The sequence below is a fragment of the Podarcis liolepis genome (assembly GCF_965112155.1).
Source record: "Podarcis liolepis genome assembly, chromosome: 10".
NCBI classification, from domain to species: domain Eukaryota; kingdom Metazoa; phylum Chordata; class Lepidosauria; order Squamata; family Lacertidae; genus Podarcis; species Podarcis liolepis.
In genome coordinates, this window is record NC_139562.1 from 74,665,449 (window position 1) to 74,684,636 (window position 19,188).

The 19,188-nt window shown below is 43.3% G+C and overlaps 1 protein-coding gene across 7 annotated transcripts in view; it reads right to left on the bottom strand.

The window, feature by feature from the left end:
* Positions 1-19,188, bottom strand: part of ITPR2 (inositol 1,4,5-trisphosphate receptor type 2) — a 330,950-nt gene that overhangs the window by 141,100 nt on the left and 170,662 nt on the right. For all 7 annotated transcript variants that reach the window (XM_083464129.1, XM_083464132.1, XM_083464131.1 and 4 more), the window contains 3 exons: positions 6,248-6,438; positions 4,707-4,849; positions 2,546-2,654 (listed from right to left, as the gene is read on the bottom strand). In XM_083464129.1, the coding sequence (XP_083320255.1) occupies positions 2,546-2,654; positions 4,707-4,849; positions 6,248-6,438 (443 nt within the window). The remainder of the gene's footprint in view (positions 1-2,545; positions 2,655-4,706; positions 4,850-6,247; positions 6,439-19,188) is intronic.

Sequence of the window (19,188 nt, forward strand, 5' to 3'; positions counted from 1 at the left end):
AAAATTTTAGCGTTTATATTTTATACTAACAGAAAATGTAATAAAAATTATTTTAAAAGTTTAAAACTCATTTTTAAATAAAGTTCACTAGATTTTTCCATTAACACAACATACATTTTAATATTTAAAAATGCATATTAGGCACACTGAATGAACATTTTAAAGCAGAGGTTTTCAAACTTTTTGAATCCACTGTTCCCTTGACCAACACTACATTCTTTCTGTGGCTCCCCTGTGGGGAAACGTGCTCCAAGCCTCAGGATCCCAGTTCTGTCCCCCCTTGCCTGCAGAACAAGCAACCCCTCACCCTTTTCAAACATCCTCTCTTGTGGGGTGTTCCCTCAGCCTCCTCTCCTCTCCCCTCTCCATCGCCACCCTCTGCCCAACCCAAAGAGAGGGGCCTCCTCACACAGGCCTGGGAAGAGGATGTCCCAAGCCTCAGAGGCCCAATGGAGACCAGTACCTTACTCACTTTGGGAGGGAGAAGTGGCGGCAGCAGGCACCGCTGGGTCTGTGTGGCGAAAAGGCTCCCCTTTGGTCCCAGGCACTCAGCTCCCAAGCAGGCCTTGCACACAGCAAGCCCAAGGAAGGCCAGTGTGGCCCTTTCCTTCCTTCCTGGCCCAGCAGCGGAGCAAGCTGATCAGGCGCCCGGGCGGCTCACGTGCCCTGCGCCCAGGGGCGGGGCCAGCCACCTGCAGGGGGGCAGCTGCCCGTGGGGCGGGGCAAGCCAGGGCAGGACGGACACTCCACGGGGCCTCCTGCATTGAAGCGGCTGGACTAGATCTTCATGGTCCCTTCCAACTCCATAATTCTGACTCGCAGTGCCAATCTGCACTAATCCAGATTTACACAATGAATAAATCATATCTTTGGTTTTTAAAATGATAGGTTGTTAACAGTTTGCATTCTGCATTCTCTCATGATATTTTCTGTTAAAAAAACTGTTGCTCAATTATCCTGTTTCTGCAAAATGTACGGCATGTGATAGACTATACATACTTTTGGCATTTGGATTTAAAGTTCAAGCAATTGGGTGGGTGGGTCTGGGCAGATAGAGATATACACTTAACACTTAATGGGATGTTTCCCTTTGTCACCCACTGGTGCAGACCAGCATGTTCTGATGTATTTATCAGTAGAAATTGCAGAGGTTACACAATGGGCAATCTAAAGAGCAATTCTTCACCACTTTCAAACTCTATTAAAACAACAACTGTGATTCACACCACTGGGAAGTCAGGGAAAGTCTTGGGAAGTGATAGAACATTTCACAACTTTCGCATTGTTAATTATGTTTCTGAAGTGAGAGATTCAGTGGGTTAAAAAAGAAGAGAAACAATTCTCAGTCTGAAAAATATTAACAAGCACAACCGCTCTCTTCACCACAGAAAACAACTGGGGTCACATAAGGTCCCTTGGCTGGCGCCCCACAAGTAGCATTATCACCGGCCTCTTGCTGTGAAACCAACCCCCTCTAGTGGTTTTCTCACATCTCAGCTTTAGCACACAAACTGTGAAGTGTTTGTGTTCTTGTTCTAAATCAAACTAGTTCTATGAAGGTTTTGAAAAGTCCTACACCCTGATTCAGAAGCCTCTCTTGTATTAGAATGGGATAGCAACTGACTAGCACTCATAGAAATTCAGTATTTAGGATTATAGAAACGCTGTAATTTTGAAGACTCTTTCCAGTCCTGAATTTTGTTTCCCTCAGACCAAGGCTATAAAGCACTATAATTGCCAGGCGTGAGTGGCTTTGGCACAACCCCTTAGTCCTCAACCTCTGCTGAAACTATGCCTAGTAATCAATAATCAATTGGATTTCTATTATTTCCTGCTTACCCTCCCCTCCCTCTTCCATCTCTCCCTCTTTTATCTCCCCTGTGTTGGACTTCACAGTCTCTTGAGACAGATGGATGCCAAGAAACAACAACGACAACAGTGTGATTATTTTAATACTTAGCATTTCATGGAGTCCTGCCCCCCCTCCCCCCCGCAGCAGCAACAGGAATCCTTGACTGTTGCAAGGATCCTCCCACTCCTGAATTTTTGATTCCTAGAATAGACTTAGTGGCCACACTAAGCCAGAGACAGTTAAGTCCAGTCGCAAACGACTCTGGGGTTGTGGCGCTCATCTTGCTTTTCCGGCTGAGGGAGCAGACGTTTGTCCACAGACAGTTTTTCCAGGTCATGTGGCCAGCATGACTAAGCCGCTTCTGGCAAACCAGAGCAGCGCACGGAAACGCCATTTACCTTCCCACCAGAGTGGTACCTATTTATCTACTTGCACTTTGACATGCTTTCAAACTGTTGGAGAGCAAGAGCAGGGACCGAGCAACGGGAGCTCACCCTGTCACGAGGATTCAAACCTCTGACCTTCTGATCAGCAAGCCCTAGGTTTAGTGGTTTAGACCACAGCACCACCCGCGTCCCTATATACACCCGCATCTTTATGCATTACATTACTATAAATACGGAATGAAATACCACAGCTAATATTGTACAACAAAAATATTTTTGCTCTTTAGATCAAAGAGAACAGACATACCTCTTCCACAAAGCTTTCCTTCTTGTCAAGCATTTCTTGTAATGTCTGGAGAATTTTAATACAGAGTTTTTCTTCCTTCTCCATTAGCCTTTTTGTATGATTTATCAGCCTTAAAGTAAAACATGAGACAAAATATCACACCAAATGGGGTTAGTCTCATTCTGATGATTTTCTAATCACTTGGATACTTTTCATTATATTGGCAAAAACTAATGAGGTTCCCAAACGTACCCCCCCCAAAGAACCACATGAAAATTGCTAAAGGTCTTAGCAGGTTTTTGATTTTTCTGCCGATTACAGCAATTTTAATGAACCGTGCTAGAAAACTGCAATTTTTGTTGTAGTTCTGTTGCTTTTCATATCTTATATATTTTACCTCAATGTATTACAATCTGAAATCCATAGAATGAAATACAATATAAGAAATGTAAAAAGCAATAAAATACAGTTAAATATCAGTCTATTTAATGCAATGGATGTGCCACCCCCCATCTTCAATCATAACTCAGCAAGCATGCTGTGGACCACCGGAGTGAAGTTGTGGTCCATGGATCACAGTTTGGCCTGGCCTGAACAGATGTTAGCTAACTTTTCCAGAAGAATGGGTAGCTCACAGCACCACCCCATTACTAGACAAATCTATTTGGGAAACAACTACAGTGGTGCCTCGCAAGAAGAAATTAATCCATTCCGCGAGTCTCTTCGTCTAGCGGTTTTTTCATCTTGCGAAGCAACCCTATTAGCGGATTAGCGCTATTAGTGCTTTAGCGGCTATTAAAGGCTTAGCGGCTATTAAAGGCTTAGCGGATTAGTGGCTAAAAGGCTATTAGCGGCTTAGCGGCTTAGAAAAAGGGGGGGCGGAAAAAAATCGGAACACTCGCAAGACGTTTTCGTCTTGCAAAGCAAGCCCATAGGGAAAATCGTCTTGCGAAGCAGCTCAAAAACAGAAAACCCTTTCGTCTAGCGGGTTTTCCATCTTGCGAGGCATTCGTCTTGTGGGGCACCACTGTAGGTCCAAGTCCGCCTTTGAAGGCAAAAGCCATACCCACCAATGGAGAAGGGAACAGACTACCTGTTTATCTTGTTTTCTAGTTTTTCTTAAAAAAGAAAAAAACTTGAATGGTAGCCATAAAGAAGGGCAGGGGATCACCATGCATGGGGGGGGGGGAGATTAACCTGCCCAGTAAAAATGCACCCCCCCCAAAGCTCCTATTTGCCCCTTGAGGAAGGCTGCCATTGATTTATTGGCAGAATCATCAACCTTTGTGTAAATGCTACCACCTCGGCTTTGCAAAATATGCCAGTTATTGTAGAAACAGAAAAATTGCCAAATTTGTTTGCTTCTCCAAGTTTGCTCTATTTAACATTTGCAGATTTCCTGAAGGACATCAAGGGCATAGGAAAGCCAAGACGCCAATATTAAAGGCACTCAGCCAGACTGCAATTAAACACTTTACCAAGTCAAGGCCAAGTATAGATTGTGGAAGACTGAATACACTACAAGTTGGAGTTTAACAATATATAATAAAAATCAAGGAAGATATTGGTTTTGTCTCAGTCCCTAGATCAAATGCTTTAACAAAAGGGATTAAATGCATATTAAGTTTCACTGTAATATATTTAAATTTAAATGCTCATAACATTTTGTAATCGTATATCTATTGGGGGGAATCTACTTGATTTTAGAAAGCTTGCGTGCTATTAAAAGGTTGTGCAGCAATCCAGCACACATTGCTTTGTCTTTCTATTCATTTCAGCTATTTACAGGGCTCTTTCCCTAACAGTTTTCAATTGTTATTGTTGTTGTTTTATTTTTACCCCGCCCATCTGACTGTCTTGCCCCAGCCACTCTTGGTGACTTCCAACATATATAAAAACATAGTTAAACATTACACATTAAAAGTTTTCCCTATACAGGGAAAATCTCACCAAACTAAATGTATTTTGGATCGCTTGTACACCATTAACTGCGGAAATTGGTGCTCTGGTGTCTGCTTCATCCCCTACAACTCTGAGTATTTTCTATTAATATATGACATCCTATGTATCTTTGATATAAGAGAAACAAAGTGTCTTTCACTATGATGAATAAGGCAGAAGAATAAACCACAATGAGTAAAACCAAGAACAAACCTTGGCTTCAATAGCTTCAGGCACTTACTTGGACATGAAAGCCCCACATCTGATTCTAGCATCACTTCCCACAGGGAAAAGAAGTTCAGGGCTGTGCAATACATCAACCAACACCGAAAATTCAGCCTGCATCATGGGGCTGAACTGCTGTTCCAAGGAGGCTACAACATCCTAAAAAATAAAACACCAAGAGGAAAGTGTCCAGTTTAGTTGGAACTGGCCATCTGTTTAATATCTGCTGCTAGTTTTCCAATCATGAAGTAAAACGAGTCCTCATTTTTCAACATTTTCCCCAATCTGTGATGTGGACTGGGATGACCAGATGAAAATAGTAGTCATATACCAGAAACACATAACACTCAGGCAACATGTTAATTTCATCCAGACACTCATACATATATTGCCGCTATATTTATAACATGATGTTTTTGGATCTAAATGGTTCCCTAATCTGACAAAAAGAGTCTTCTCTGGACAGAATGGCTCCTTCTGTTGGAGGAAGTAAACCAACTAATCATTAGTGTGTAGTAACAGCTATGTAAGCATTTGTTTTCAAAAGACAGAATGTTTACTGTGCTGCCACAACATTATGCTAACATCAGATATGCCAGCACACATTTTGGGTGAAAGCATCATTCAGGAGGAAAGAAGACAAACTTCTGTCATTGACATGAGAGAGTGAGAAACCACCATAAGTGGGACAGGAGTTCAGTGTGGACGGATGGAGAACAATTCTACCCTACCACTTCTCTGTCTCTGATATCCTTCACTACTTACCTCGTGTTAGTGGGCACCTCTATGGACCCATATATGCTCATATTCCAGTTGGTGGCCTAAAACGCATCAATCTGTGATTTACCCGCCCATCTTGTCAACTGAGAAAGGGGAGGGCCTATGATTCAAAACATAATCACTGAGCCTTACATGTTAGAGTAAAAGGGTACATAAAGTTAGTTCTTGGTATGAGCTTTCGTGTGCATGCACACTTCTTCAGATACCAGTGTGCATGCACACGAAAGCTCATACCAAGAACTAACTTAGTTGGTCTTTAAGGTGCTACTGGAAGGAATTTTTTATTTTGACTATGGCAGACCAACACGGCTACCTATCTACTACTGAGCCTTACATGTTAGAGTAAAAGGGGTTGAATTAAAATTGCGTCGAAACAAGGGCTGCCTCCTTCCTTTCACGATGGAAGATCACTGAGTCCATCAGCTTTGTAAGTTTTTTTTTAATGTAGCAGGAAAACTTGTAGCAAGAGAGATATAAGTGTGACTAAACTTGCTGTGCCACAGAACACCATGAGTCTCTTCAATATACATAATAAATAGTTGCATTTTCCAATAGAAAAGTCTTGAGTTCCCCAACACTCTAGGCAGTCCATAAAAAGTCAATGGGGGTGCAAATTGGCTGCTTAGTTTGTTGAGAAGTTTTAAGATTCGAATTTGGAAACGCTTGTGGATTTTGTGGCATGCTGGTCCTAAGCATTGTGTTCTCCAGCACCTCATATACAATTTTTTAAAAACCAATAATATACAGACTGTAAACATGTGCCATTTTCTACCACACCTGTAGTTTCTCAATGATATTCCTGTAATCCCAAGCAGGTCCTCCAAGGGCTTCTCTAAAGCGAGGTCCGCTGCGGGCAGACATTCTCCAACCCATCACTGCTCTCTGCACCATATTAGAATGACTCTTCATGAAAAGTGTATTAACTTGGCTGTCCAAATCCACAGGGATTGCAATTCCACGGTTCTTTGCTTTGGAAGAATGCATTTGGAATAGAAAAATCTTAGTACAGATGCAAACATAATAATCCAAGTAAAAGGATGGGAAGTAGACATGGCATATAAGAAGGGAATGTTGCTGAAAATGGAAACTTTGGAGACAGAAAAAGACTAGGCTTGCAAACAGACTAAACTTCTAAGGGTGGTGGGAAACCCACCACTGCCTAGGATTCTCCATGGGCATAGAGTGACATCACTCTGTATGCTGGCACCTCTCTAAAAAAAGGCTAGGTATATATTCTACATTGCCTTTTTCTGCCTCTGTGTTTTGTGCCCTCTTTCTCTTCCTCTCCATGTTTTGCATTTCTTTGTCCCCAGTCTACCACTGGTAGGAGCACGGAAACAATCTGAGTGAGGCAGCCAAAACATTATGGCAAAAGAGGGGAGAACTTAACACAAGGCTGCTGTTTTTGGCAATAGCCATATCAAGAGTTCATGTCTAGTTCCACCCTATTGTTATAAGCATTCTAAGGTCCTAAATATAAAAGAAACATTCATAAACATACAAGGCAAACACATACATAAGTATATAAACCACGTTTTTGAAATAGTACAGGAGAGAAATCCTGAAGTCATTTTGACTCTCCCAAACTGAACGTCAATATATTTCTCTGCAAGGAGGGAGTAAAGGGGAAAGCCTTCCCTTTGTCTTTTTCCTTACAAATCCTGTCTTAAGGGCGTGTTCATGTATGAATAGAGAGAGCCTGTGACCTGGATTCAGGAACTAAAAGTATTTACCATCACAAAAGAATGGCCAGGCTGCCCAGGTACAGCAATCAGTGACCATTAACAGATATCCTGGGAGGCAGGATTTATGCTGTAGACCACCTCTATCTGCAATGTATGTATCATATTTCAGGGGCTATAGGGTGGGCAACTTCAAAAGTCTATATAAGGGCTTGCACACCATTGTTCTGGGTTCTATCCTCCCTCCTGTGGGGAGCCTGTTGCAACAGTCAATAATGATCAGGCTTACTAGCCGCTTTGCTTCTCAATATTTTCTGGTTGGCTTCTGTTATTTTCTCCTAGCGATCGGGAACCCACTTAAGGACTCTTTACGGGCTCCTGGATACCTCATAAGGGAAAAGGAGCAGGGTTTTTTTCTATAACACTATGAAGAGAAAAAAGAACTGCACCAGAGGAGGCAGTATTGCAAGTTTGATTAATGTCCTATGAGAGTTACCAAAAAATAGGCTAAAGGCACAGAATCTCAGGGAAGCTGTTTTTTAGAACAAAAACAGAGATGTTTGGGGGAATTTTGGAACAGTGAAGTGGTGGCCTTTGCCTTTTCGGAAACAGTTGTGTGTGTTTTAAAAAAGGAAGTTCCTTTACTGAATGAGTTACACATGTTTGCATTTAATCTCTAAGGCCTATGTCCTGGGAGACCAGGTAAAAATTTCACTTAGCCATAATAATAAGAGTAATTTATTATTTATACCCCGCCCATCTGGCTGTGTTTCCCCTAGCCACTCTGGGCAGCTCCCAACAGAATAAAACATCAAACTTAAAAACTTCCCTTAAAAAGGTGTCCTAAAAGTCAGATAGTTGTTTATTCCCTTGACATCTGAAGGGAGTGTGTTCCACAGGGCAGGCGCCACTACTGAGAAGGCCCTCTACCTGGTTCCCTGTAACCTCACCTGTCACAGTGAGGGAGCCGCCAGAAGGCTCTCATTGCTGGACCTCATCGCTAAACGATGGGGGCGGAGACGCTCCTTCAGGTATATTGGGCCAAGGCCATTTAGGGCGTTAAAGCTTTGAATTCTGCTCGGAAATGTACTGGGAGCCAATGTAGCTCTTTCAGAAGACCATTCCCAGTCACCAGTCTAGCTGCCACATTTTGGATTAGTTGAAGTTTCCGAGTCATTTAAAGGTAGCCCCACACAGAGCACATTGCAGTAGTCCAAGCGGGAGGTAACTAAAGTATACACCACTCTGGTGAGACATTCTGCAGACAGGTAGGGTCTCAGCCTGTGTACCAGATGGAGCTGGTAGACAGTTGCCCTGGACACAGAATTGACCTGCGCCTCCATGGACCGCTGTGAGTCCAAAATGACTCCCAGGCTGTGCACCTGGTCCTTCAGGGACACAGTTACCCCATTCACCTGCCTGCCCCTTGTCCCCCCAAAAAGAGTACTTCTGTCTTGTCAGGATTCAGCCTCAATTTGTTAGCTGCCATCCATCCTCCAACCACCTCCAGGCACTCATACAGGAACTTCACCGCCTTCACTGGTTCCGATTCAGATCATATTTTGTTACATTGTGCGAAGTATGAGCAGGCCAGGGCTGAACTGATACTACCCTTGCTGGTGCCTTTCCCAGGAAAGTCAGAGGCTCACTATGTCAGGTTCCTACTGGAAGACCGGACAAAAGCTAGAATGTTGGCAGTGGCAAAGTTTTTATCAGTGGTTGCAAGAACAAACGAGCCCTATATTCCAAACAAAGTGCTTGATTAACCTGGAGGTAGACTGTATGAACTCTGTATTAATTTGTAATGTTTTGTTGGGTCTCTGGACCGTAATAAAGATTGATGATGAAATTTAAAAGAGAGGTAAAGCTGGGTATCATCCACATGTTGATGTACACCCAGCCCAAACTCCCTGATGATCTCTCCCAGCAGCTTCATATAGATGTTAAAAAGCATGAGGGAGAAGACGGAACCCTGAGGCACCCCACAAGTGGGAGCCCAGGGGTCCAAACACTCATCTTCCCACACCACTTTCTGGACAGGACCCGGGAGGAAGGAGCGGAACCACTATACTTCTTTAGATGGTCCAGAAGGATGTTGTGGTCAATGGTATCAAAGGCTGCTGAAAGATCCAGCAGAACTAGGAAACAGTTTTCACCTTTGTCCCTAGCCTACCAGAAATCATTGACCAGTGGGACCAAGGCAGTTTCAGTCCCATGATGAGGCCTGAATCCCGATTAGAAGGGATCCAAATGGCCCGCATCCTTCAGGCGTGCCTGGAGTTGTTCCGCAACCACCCGCTCAATCACCTTGCCCAAGAATGGAAGATTTGAGACTGGGTGATAGTTGGCCATATCGGCCGGGTCCAAATATGTTTTTTTAAGGAGTGGTTTAATAACCGCCTCTTTCAGCAGGTCTGGGAAGTCTCCCTCACAGAGGGAAGCATTCACCACTTTGCAGAGCCCATCGCCCAGCCCTTCCCAGCTTGCTTTTATTTGCCAAGATGGGCAAGGATCAAGGAGAAAGATGGACGGTTTCACTTATCCAAGCCGCCTGCCCACATCCTCGGAGGTAACAGATTGGAACTGATCCCATGCAACCTAAGCCGCCCTGGCCCTGCTCTCACGGTAGAATCTATCTCTTTCTGAACCTGAGCTACTTTATCTGCAAAAATCTTGGGGTCCTTACCATGCCCCAATGGTGCAGGTGATTCCATTAAATTACAAACCACCTGAAAAAGTCTCCTGCTGTTGTTTTCTGCAGATCCAATAGAGGCGGTGAAGAAGGTCCTCTTCGCCATTGCTATCACCACTTGGTAGGCTCAGCATTGAGCTTTAACCCGTGTCTGGTCAGATTCAGACTGAGTTTTCCCCCACCTGAGTTTCCTCTAGCCATTCCAGCAATTGTTTCAGCACCCTCAGCTGAGGGGGAAACCATGGGGCAGTCCAGGATCCTTGTACTCGCAGAGGGTGCTTTGGAGCCAGAGAGTCAATGGCCCTGGTTAATTCTGCATTCCAGCGGGTCACCAGGGAATCAGCTGAAAGGCCATCAGCATGGGATAAAACATTGCCTACCACTCTCTGGAAACCATTTTGATCCATTAAATGGCGGGGGTGGACCATCCGAATCGGTTCCACCTCCCTGCAGAGGGGATGGGTCACGGAAAAGTCCAGTTGCACCAGGAAGTGATCTGACCATGGCACTTCTTTTGCTTTGCTTTTACTTAGTGTCAGTGGGTACATCAATAGAGGTGAACACCAGGTCTAAGGTATGTCCACGACTATGAGTTGGGCCAAACTTATTCAGGGACAGCCCCATGGAGGCCATGCTTTCCATGAAGTCCCAAGCGGCCCTTGTAAGGTCGTTTCGGCATGGATGTTTAAAACCCCTAGGACAGCTAAACTAGGTGTCTCCAGGAGAACATCCGCCACAACCTGAAGCAGCTTGGGCAGGGAATCCTTGGTGCAGTGGGGAGGCTGGTACACCAAAAGTAATCCTGTGCTGCCCCTATTGCCCAATTTCCAGAACATGCACTCAGAAAACTGGGTCTTCCCAATAGGATGCCTGATGCAAGCTAATGACTTCCTAAAAATCACTGCAACCCCCCCTCCCCACCCATATGACCTGGATTGCTGTGCAGAAGAGAAACCTGGTGGACAAGCAGCGGCAAGAACAGGACCATGCGCCTCGTCCAACTGAGTCTCTGTTACACATGCCAGGTCAAGTCCCCCATCCATGATCAAGTCATGGATGGCAGTGGTCTTGTGAATCCTTGACCTGGCATTGCACAGCAGCACCTTCAGGTCATGTGGGTCTCCCTTGTTGATTCCAGTATCCATCCGGTCAAGACCAGACCCCGAACCAGAGATAGTCTCCAAACAACAACTAAACCTGCCTCCTCGGTAATAAGTGATCTGGTCTTAGCATAACTTCTCCTCCTGCCTGAGTGGTGCGCTCCCCCACACGCCTCTTCCTCCGCCAGTGGTCACAGCCTCCTTGTATCCCAATGTGAGGTCAAAGCCTATATCTAGGAAATAATAAGACTTAACTTGGGGGTGGGGCACAAGGAGAAAGAGAGGGGGGAGTTGAAATGGGTCTGAAAACAATGACTGGTGCTAAGTATGATTTGGCATAATGTCTGAATCAACAACAAAAAAGTTAAAAGCTATTATTTCAAGGGCAGAAGAGGAAATCATGAACATGAATTCTGAAAGGATGGAAAGCAAAAGCAGACAACAAGATGCCTGTTGTGCATCTGTACATTTACATTTGCAAGTTTATGCCATGCCTTGAGCTCTAAATAATGATCAGGGTAAGCCATGGTTTCACATTATGTTTGAACTGAGCCTAAGATGTACACCTTCTACTAGGAGCAATAGAGTGGCGTTTCCCTCAAGTGCTTCCTACATCTTCTAAGAGAAGCAGTGAGGAGCAGATGATAGGGTCTTGGGCTGACAAGGTCAGGGTTCAAAACAGGACAACAAAAGGGTACATATGCACCAGGTCCCAAGCCAGCAAGGGACCCGACTCTGAATCAAACCCTTCATAAACAGTAACTGCTTTGCACATACTTTCAGTTGCACTTCCCCATTGTCTATTTTAAAGGACAGTGAGCACCAGGGACTCTTCACACAAAACTCTAAGTCAGGGTTTGGCCAGGTCTCATATTTAAGACCTTTCGTCGTTAACTACAAGCTATAATCCAAAACAAACCAATCCACTGTTATGTGTTCCTGTAAACCCAGGAAAAACAACAGTTTTGTGGCACTTTGAAGGCAAACGATTTTACCATGGCACAAGTTTTTGTGCCATGTTACCCTGTGTTACCCTGTGTTACCAAATTCAGTGTAACCCTGAATTGGAGATAGATAGATAGATAGATAGATAGATAGATAGATAGATAGATAGATAGATATAGATATAGATATAGATATAGATATAGATATAGATATAGATATAGATATAGATATAGATATAGATATAGATATAGATATAGATATAGATATAGATATATAGATATATAGATATAGATATAGATAGACAGACCAGGGGGCAGTGACTTGAAAGGGAGAGTGCAATATGAATCACACAAATTACAATATATCAAGAGGTTCAATGCTATCACTTTTGGAATGAAATCGGCACAATGGATTTTTCAAAATCACACTACATATGTTAATTGGCTTACCAATGCCTGGATGAATGTGTTGTTAAATACTGTTTGGGGTTAATGGCCACTCTGAATGGCCACTCTGAATGCCATTTTCTTCTGACTCACAGTTTACTATCTGTCTCTCCCCTCCCCCCATGCAAGAAACCATTTCACACATCTGATGAAGTAGACTGTACTCCACAAAAGCTCACACTTTTAATAAAATTGTTAGACTTTAAGGTACTAAAAGATTCCTTGTTGTTTCTGAAATCAGAAACTAACATTGCTACCCCTTCAGAAATAGTATATCCAGGAACATATGGATAAATTGTAGAGCACAAGGGCTGAAACAGTCGCATTCCTACAGATCTTCCAGGCATTATTTGAAGTGAGCAAGCCACTTTCTTCCGTCAGTCCGTCAGTGGCTGAGCAGCCGTCAAGCACTATGATTTTTCAAAGACTTGCAGCTAATTAAAACTATCACAAAGAAAGCCAAGTGAAAATATGTTCCTTTGTTCTGAATGGTTCTTAAAATGTATAATTCTATTTGTAATTAAGGTTTGCATCAATTGTCAGAGGTCACAGCTGAAGTTTTGAGCTGTAAACAAAACCTCTGTCTGCTTATCATAGTAGCTTGTAGGAAGCTTAACTTTCATTTGTTCCACATTTCATTATTTAAAAACAACATGAAACATATGTTGCCTTTTCAAAATACCAGCAAAGAAATATGAACATAAATATTTATTTTTATTCAAGTTATTACTGGCTGCTTGTGCCGATCAGCATGTGCCAATTTCTTGTACTTTTGTACCACACTAGTTTATTCCACAAGCATGCTAGTTTGTTGTTCCTGTTTGGAACGTTTCTGAAACAGAGAACTTGTAGAGCAAAGTGGGGTTAAAAAAGGCAAAACAGGATTTAACCAAAGATGCCACCAAAAACCACATGAACCAGATTATGTGCTGGATTTGGGGGTTCTGCTTTGGGCAGATGGTTCCCAGACTAGAAGTAGTTAGCCAGCCATTTGATTTACATATGATAAATAATGCTTGCATGAGAAAAAAAATCAAATAGGAGAATGATCTTCCTCAAACATACACACAATTTCCAAAAGGCACCAAGTTGCAGAAGGAATCCTATGGCTCCTATAATCCCCTGGCCAGGGGTATATGGGGTATCATGGGAGGGGTGGTACCTCTGGTGGGGGACATGTTGTGCTCCTTCTGGGGTAGTTGGTTCACCTTTGGTCCCAACCCTGGAAACTCACTTGGAAACTCACCTGTGGCTCCTAGAAACTGGCAGCATACAACAGCAGCCACACCCTAGGAACAGATTCAACTGGCCGATTAAACCAAGTGAATGTAGCCAATGGGAATCAAAGACTCAGTGAGTTAGAAACTGTGCCTGAAAACACGACTGAGCGGATTGAGTGGAAAAGACCAATAGTGGGTCCAACGGTCAAGAAGGTGATTTCTGCACATGCTGTAGAGAGAAGTGAGGGGCAGATGGGGCTCATCAACCTGGAAAGGTAGCCCATCTAGGAGAAGAAAAACTCTTATCTTAAACCTCTGCTGCCTTGTGGACATCAAGAGAATAAAAGGAGCAAATCCTACACAAATCAGGAGTGGAGACCCCTTTTGAGTCCACGGCTCCCTTGACCAATTACATTCTTTCTGTGGCACCCCTGTGGGGCTCAGGAGCCCAGTTATGTCATCCCTTGTCTGCAGAGCTGGCAGCCTCTCACCCTTTTTCAAACACCCTCCCTTGTGGACTGTTCTCTCCCCTTTCCTTGGGAGTCCTTTGGGCAGCTGCTGCGGCCATCCGTGGTCTCTGAGTTGCCCACCCCCACCCCAGAGAGAGGCACCATTCACCTGGGGAGCTTGTAGCCAGGGTCGCTGCTGTAACCAACAGAGGGCATCAAAGAAGGGAGGGAAGGAAAAGAAAGACAGAAGCCAGTGTTGCCCATGGTCCCCCTGACTATCATTCAAGGCACCCTAGAGCGCCACGTCACACTGGTTAAAAACCACTGCCTTAAGGTAGTTGGATGGCACCTTCTATACTTCCTTCCAGCACCTCCTGCAGCCAACCTGGTGCTTTCCTTTGAATCACATCAGCGAGGCCAAGAGGGGGCTCTTGTTGTCTAGGCAGCCCAGAACCTCCATACACCCTGCTCAGGCTTGCACCCCAGAGAGGTTACTTCGGTGCTGTCAACTAACACTACCAAACCCTTTGTCACGTAAATACAAAACTGATAACAACACAAACAACACCACAGGCTGTATGTAACTATATAAATTCTTTTTAAATGTGATTCAACATATCATATCAAAATATATGATTCTATAGACCAACTTATCATATAAACGAAACATACTATGAGAAGTTAAAATCCAGCAGATTGATCAGGAAATACAATCTATTCAGTTCCTATATTAGCAATATCCACAGTGTGGAATTAACTAACACAGCAGTTTGACTTCACCCCCAGATGCACACTCCATTGTCTCTCAAGACAGACAGATGCGAACCAAATCCCTGGCTATTGGGCCATGCTTGCTGGAACTGATGGGAGCTATAGTTCAGCAACATCTGGAGAGCAAAAAAAACCCTAATCCTAGTTTAAGAGATTGTCTGCCAGATGCCTCAGCCTTAACTAAGGTTAACATTTACTAAGCTTAATGTTAAATATGGGTTAGTGTTATGAGTGACCCAACAGCACTTTTGGCCAAATGTCGTCTTTGTGCCCACTCCTGCCACCCAAGAACCAGGAGGGGAGGAGACGCTGGGTCTCAAACTCTCCATCACAGAGACAGCCTCCAAAGTCCGCCACAGCAAGTGGCAGAGCTCCTTCAAAATTTTGAACACTGGATTAAAATTAATGGCATAATCAGGCTATTGAAGTTGAGGTATGAGATTTGAGTTATGATTCCTGCTGTAATTCAAAATGGAGAGAAGATAGGAGTAGATCTTCTTTTATTATTAATGCTATTATTATTGTTGCTTAAAGCTTTCAAGGGCTTACTTCTTACCCCCTCTGGATTAAAGAAATAAAAGGATCACAGGTGAGGTTTATTAGTGGAAAATTGGAAGTGTGTGCAGGTAAAACTCCAGGCAGTGTGAGGTGGAGTGATGCTGTCTGATGCTGTCAAAACAATGGAAGGAAAGAGAAGATGTGACAAGCTGCTTTTTTTGAGGAGTTTTACCTATCACCTCCTCAGCTTGATGAAACTGAAAGAACTTGACGAATAAGACTGAGAGAATTTTAAATAATTAAACAATTAGGGACATTAATTAAAGCTTGTAGTGTCAGAAAATGTTGATGAGAACCTGGTGGGAAATGGCCAGCAATAACTGGTGTACTCTTAGAGGCAAATTGAGAAATTTCAATGGAAAGTCATCAGCTTGGGTCTGCTTGGCTTAAGGGGAGGGCGACTAAAGATTGAACTGTTACAAATTTTCTAGGAAAGACAGTCTGCCTTCTCCTACTATTATGGGCTCACTGTTAAGGCGCCATGGGAAAATACCAAGGTCATCCTTGCAATTTCCTATTTTAGAATGGACAACAACAGAGGAGATACTTGGATTGGACATTTAAGAGGTCTGGACAGAATGCACTGTGCATATAAGAAGAAAAGGAAAAACATCTAGTAAAAGTGAACTACTGGGTTTTCATACATAGTTTATTTTAGAAATGATAATTACTGACTTGTTGTGGATTTGATAATTTGTGGAGTAACCTCACTTGTAGATATTGCAAATGTTATAATATTGTACATGCAGGAATTGGCAAACTGATGCTTAAGGATAAACAAGGTGTTTTTTTTAAAAAAAAAACCCTACTGTAATATAAGGTTAATTGAAAGGAATGTGAACTAGAAACAACTAGGAAAATAAACAGCAACAAGAGGAAAATTTGGACACATCATGAATGGAGTATGGGAAACCAATTTTGGGAAAAATTGTATTAAATTTGTCTTAATTTGTGGCTGGTTTGGTAAAATTTGGAAAATCAATAAAAATGATTTGGTCAAAAAAAGGAAATCAATCCAACTAATAAATCGTCTCGCGATTTAATCGCCTTATCAAGTGCCTCCCATTGTTCCTTCCTGTAAAGGGATTTCTTGAGTTTTAAGGTGTTTTTATAGTGAGAGCGCCATCTGTGGAAATTTACCATAGATGACAAAGTCCTCTCCTGTTTTACCTTATTTTGTTGTTTCCTAAGCAGGGATCTTAGCTTCCGGCAGTCTTTGTCAAACCAGACCCCCGATTTGTTATGTTGTTTGGGAGGCCTGGTGTTTATAAGAAATGGGAAAAGGGACTCTGAGACCCGCTGATATAGTGAAAAAGGATCAAAGTTAGGTAAAGGACACTGGTCTCTCAGAACCAATAAATCTGGAGAGTGCAGGTGTTGTTTAATTTTAAGCTCCAGCTCGCTGTTCCATTTACGCCTGCATGGGGCCAGTGCTTGAGGAGGGGCTGCACAATGTAGATGTTGTAATCCCCCTGATTCGAGGGGAGTTAGTGAGATTGCTCTAGGAAGATGGTCGCTCTCAGTTCTGTTAAAAGTGCTGAGACCCTGTGCCCTCTCCAAAATTGTTGGAGAGACCAGGATATGGTCAATCACACTTGCACCACGAGGGCCGATAAAAGAGAAGAAACCTCCTGACCTATCCATGTAAGTACCATGCAGGTTGTACAAATTATGCTTAAAAGCAATCTCCAGTAATGTAATACCTGCCTTATTCAAGACCTTTTCATCAGAACTCCAAGGGATAAACCAGTCTGCCTCTGGTAAAAACTGGGTTTTGGAGCCATACGAATTGATGTCGCTGCCTATCCTGGCATTAAAGTCACCTGCCAGCAGGATGTTCCAGTCAGGAAATTCTATTTTGGCCTTCTCCAAGCATGTCTCCAAATCTTCCCAGATTTGTACTGTCTGAGAGGAAGTACACACGGGGGGAATATAAACGTTGAAACATAGAAGATCTCCTCCTGTGTTATTGGAGATAAGTAAAATCTGAAAATTGTTGTTCTTCATCCACTGCAGTTGTCGCACCCTGTACCCTTGCTCTATAGGAATAAAAGTGACCAAACCACCGCTAGGTCAGCCACGGTTATTTGGTTTTTTCGCAGGGGTAGCAAAAGCCACATAACCCTGTAAGTAAGGGGGATGAGAGTCTAGGCACCAGGTCTCTTGTAGACAAATAATCTGGAATTTTGAGAGAAAATCCAGAAAATCAGCATCGCCCTGCTTAGACAGCCAGCCCGCCACATTCCATGATAAGATGTGGAAATATGGTGGTGAGGGGAACAAAGGTAGACTCCTCCGTTTGTTCTTTAGGATGATGAAATGAATGTTTTTGTAGAGGTGGAGTGAGCTGTTGAGATCATTTGTGGTAGGTACTAACCTAGTGAGTTTTGTTTCCCTGGCGTGGTGTCCCCTCGCTGTATCTGTCTTTCAATCCTCCACCTGAATGCCATCTAAGGATCCTGAGGCGTCCACAAAGATTGAACCGTTCCTACTCATCGGCATGGCAAGGTCTACCTGGTGTATTGTTGTTTGAGGTATTAAGGGTTGTGTGGGAGAACCCACTTCTTCGGGGGACAGGAACCGGCACTGCGTCCAGTCTTCGTTGGATAAGGGCTTTATTGTGTTAGTAGCAAAATTAAATTCCAAAGGAGCAGAAAAACCTTGGCGGACTAAGGATTTTTTAATGGTTTGTAACCTAGCTATTAACGCATCCTGGGACTGTTGAATCTGCTCAAGGGAGGCTAAAAAGAGCATCTCCTTTTCATTGGGTTCATTGGAAGGGAGTAAAGTTTTTTGGAGCTTAGCCTTCTGTTTGGAAATTTTGACTGCCTCCGGTTGACCTTGTTTGCAGTTTTCAGAAGCCATTTCCAATTCTGTGCGCAGACTAGTAGGCTTGCGTGTTCCTAAGAGGGATGGTGGAACGCCAGACTCTTCAAAAAGGCGGGTCACCAACAGGCCAGCCCTCTGGAGCCTGTCCCTCTTGTCCAAGATTTGTTTAGTTACCGACCAGCCCTTAAAGGAAGAAATTTTACGCTGACAATATTTCCTGCTGGTATAAGGCCTCTGATGACTAAGTCAATTTTCTTAAGTAAATAAATTCTCTGTTGTGCAAGCGTGGAAAGGCCTCCATGCTTGAAGAGAGGGAGGAGGACTAATTTATGTTTAATTAAAATTAAGTTCTGGCTCTTTTGTACTCCCTTCTGGGGAGTTTCTTGCTTTGGGTCTGGAGTTTTCTTTAATTTTCCACTAGAGGGCAGCAGTTGTTTTGCTAGCCTTAGAGGGCTAGCCACCTGATGTTTATTTAAAATGTTTGGGCTTTGGCTCTTATTTGGCGTTGTTATGTTGGGGTTCTTTGTGCTTGAGTTCTCCAGAATCTTGAATAACTTTGAGAAATTCACTTTCCCAGTCCGAGAGGGCAGCTTAGCCTTTCGACCCATTTTCACATTCTTCGGCTTCTTCTTGTGCATTGGGCTCTTTCCCTTTAAGGAAGGTTTCCTAGTGGCCAGTACTTTTCCTTGGACTAGTTTGGCTCTGCTTGTTTTCCTTTCTTTGATGTTGGACTGGGTTTTATTTCCATTTGGCTTGTTGATGGCTTCTATGTGAAAGTGGCAATCCTCTTTCCTCCTGATTAGTTCAGTCAGGGAGGTGAGCAAACCCAAACATTCTGAAAGAAAGTTTTTAATAGGCCCCAGTTCTTTAATTAGCTGAGTTTGATGTTCTTCCAACAGATCTTTGTACAGCCCTGTCATTATGTAATTATAGCTGCCCAGGTCTGGATGTTGAACTCTTGTGTCATTTAGCCACTCCTCCACCTCAGTCAGGGCAGGGGACCCCCCCTTTCCTCTAAGCATAGAT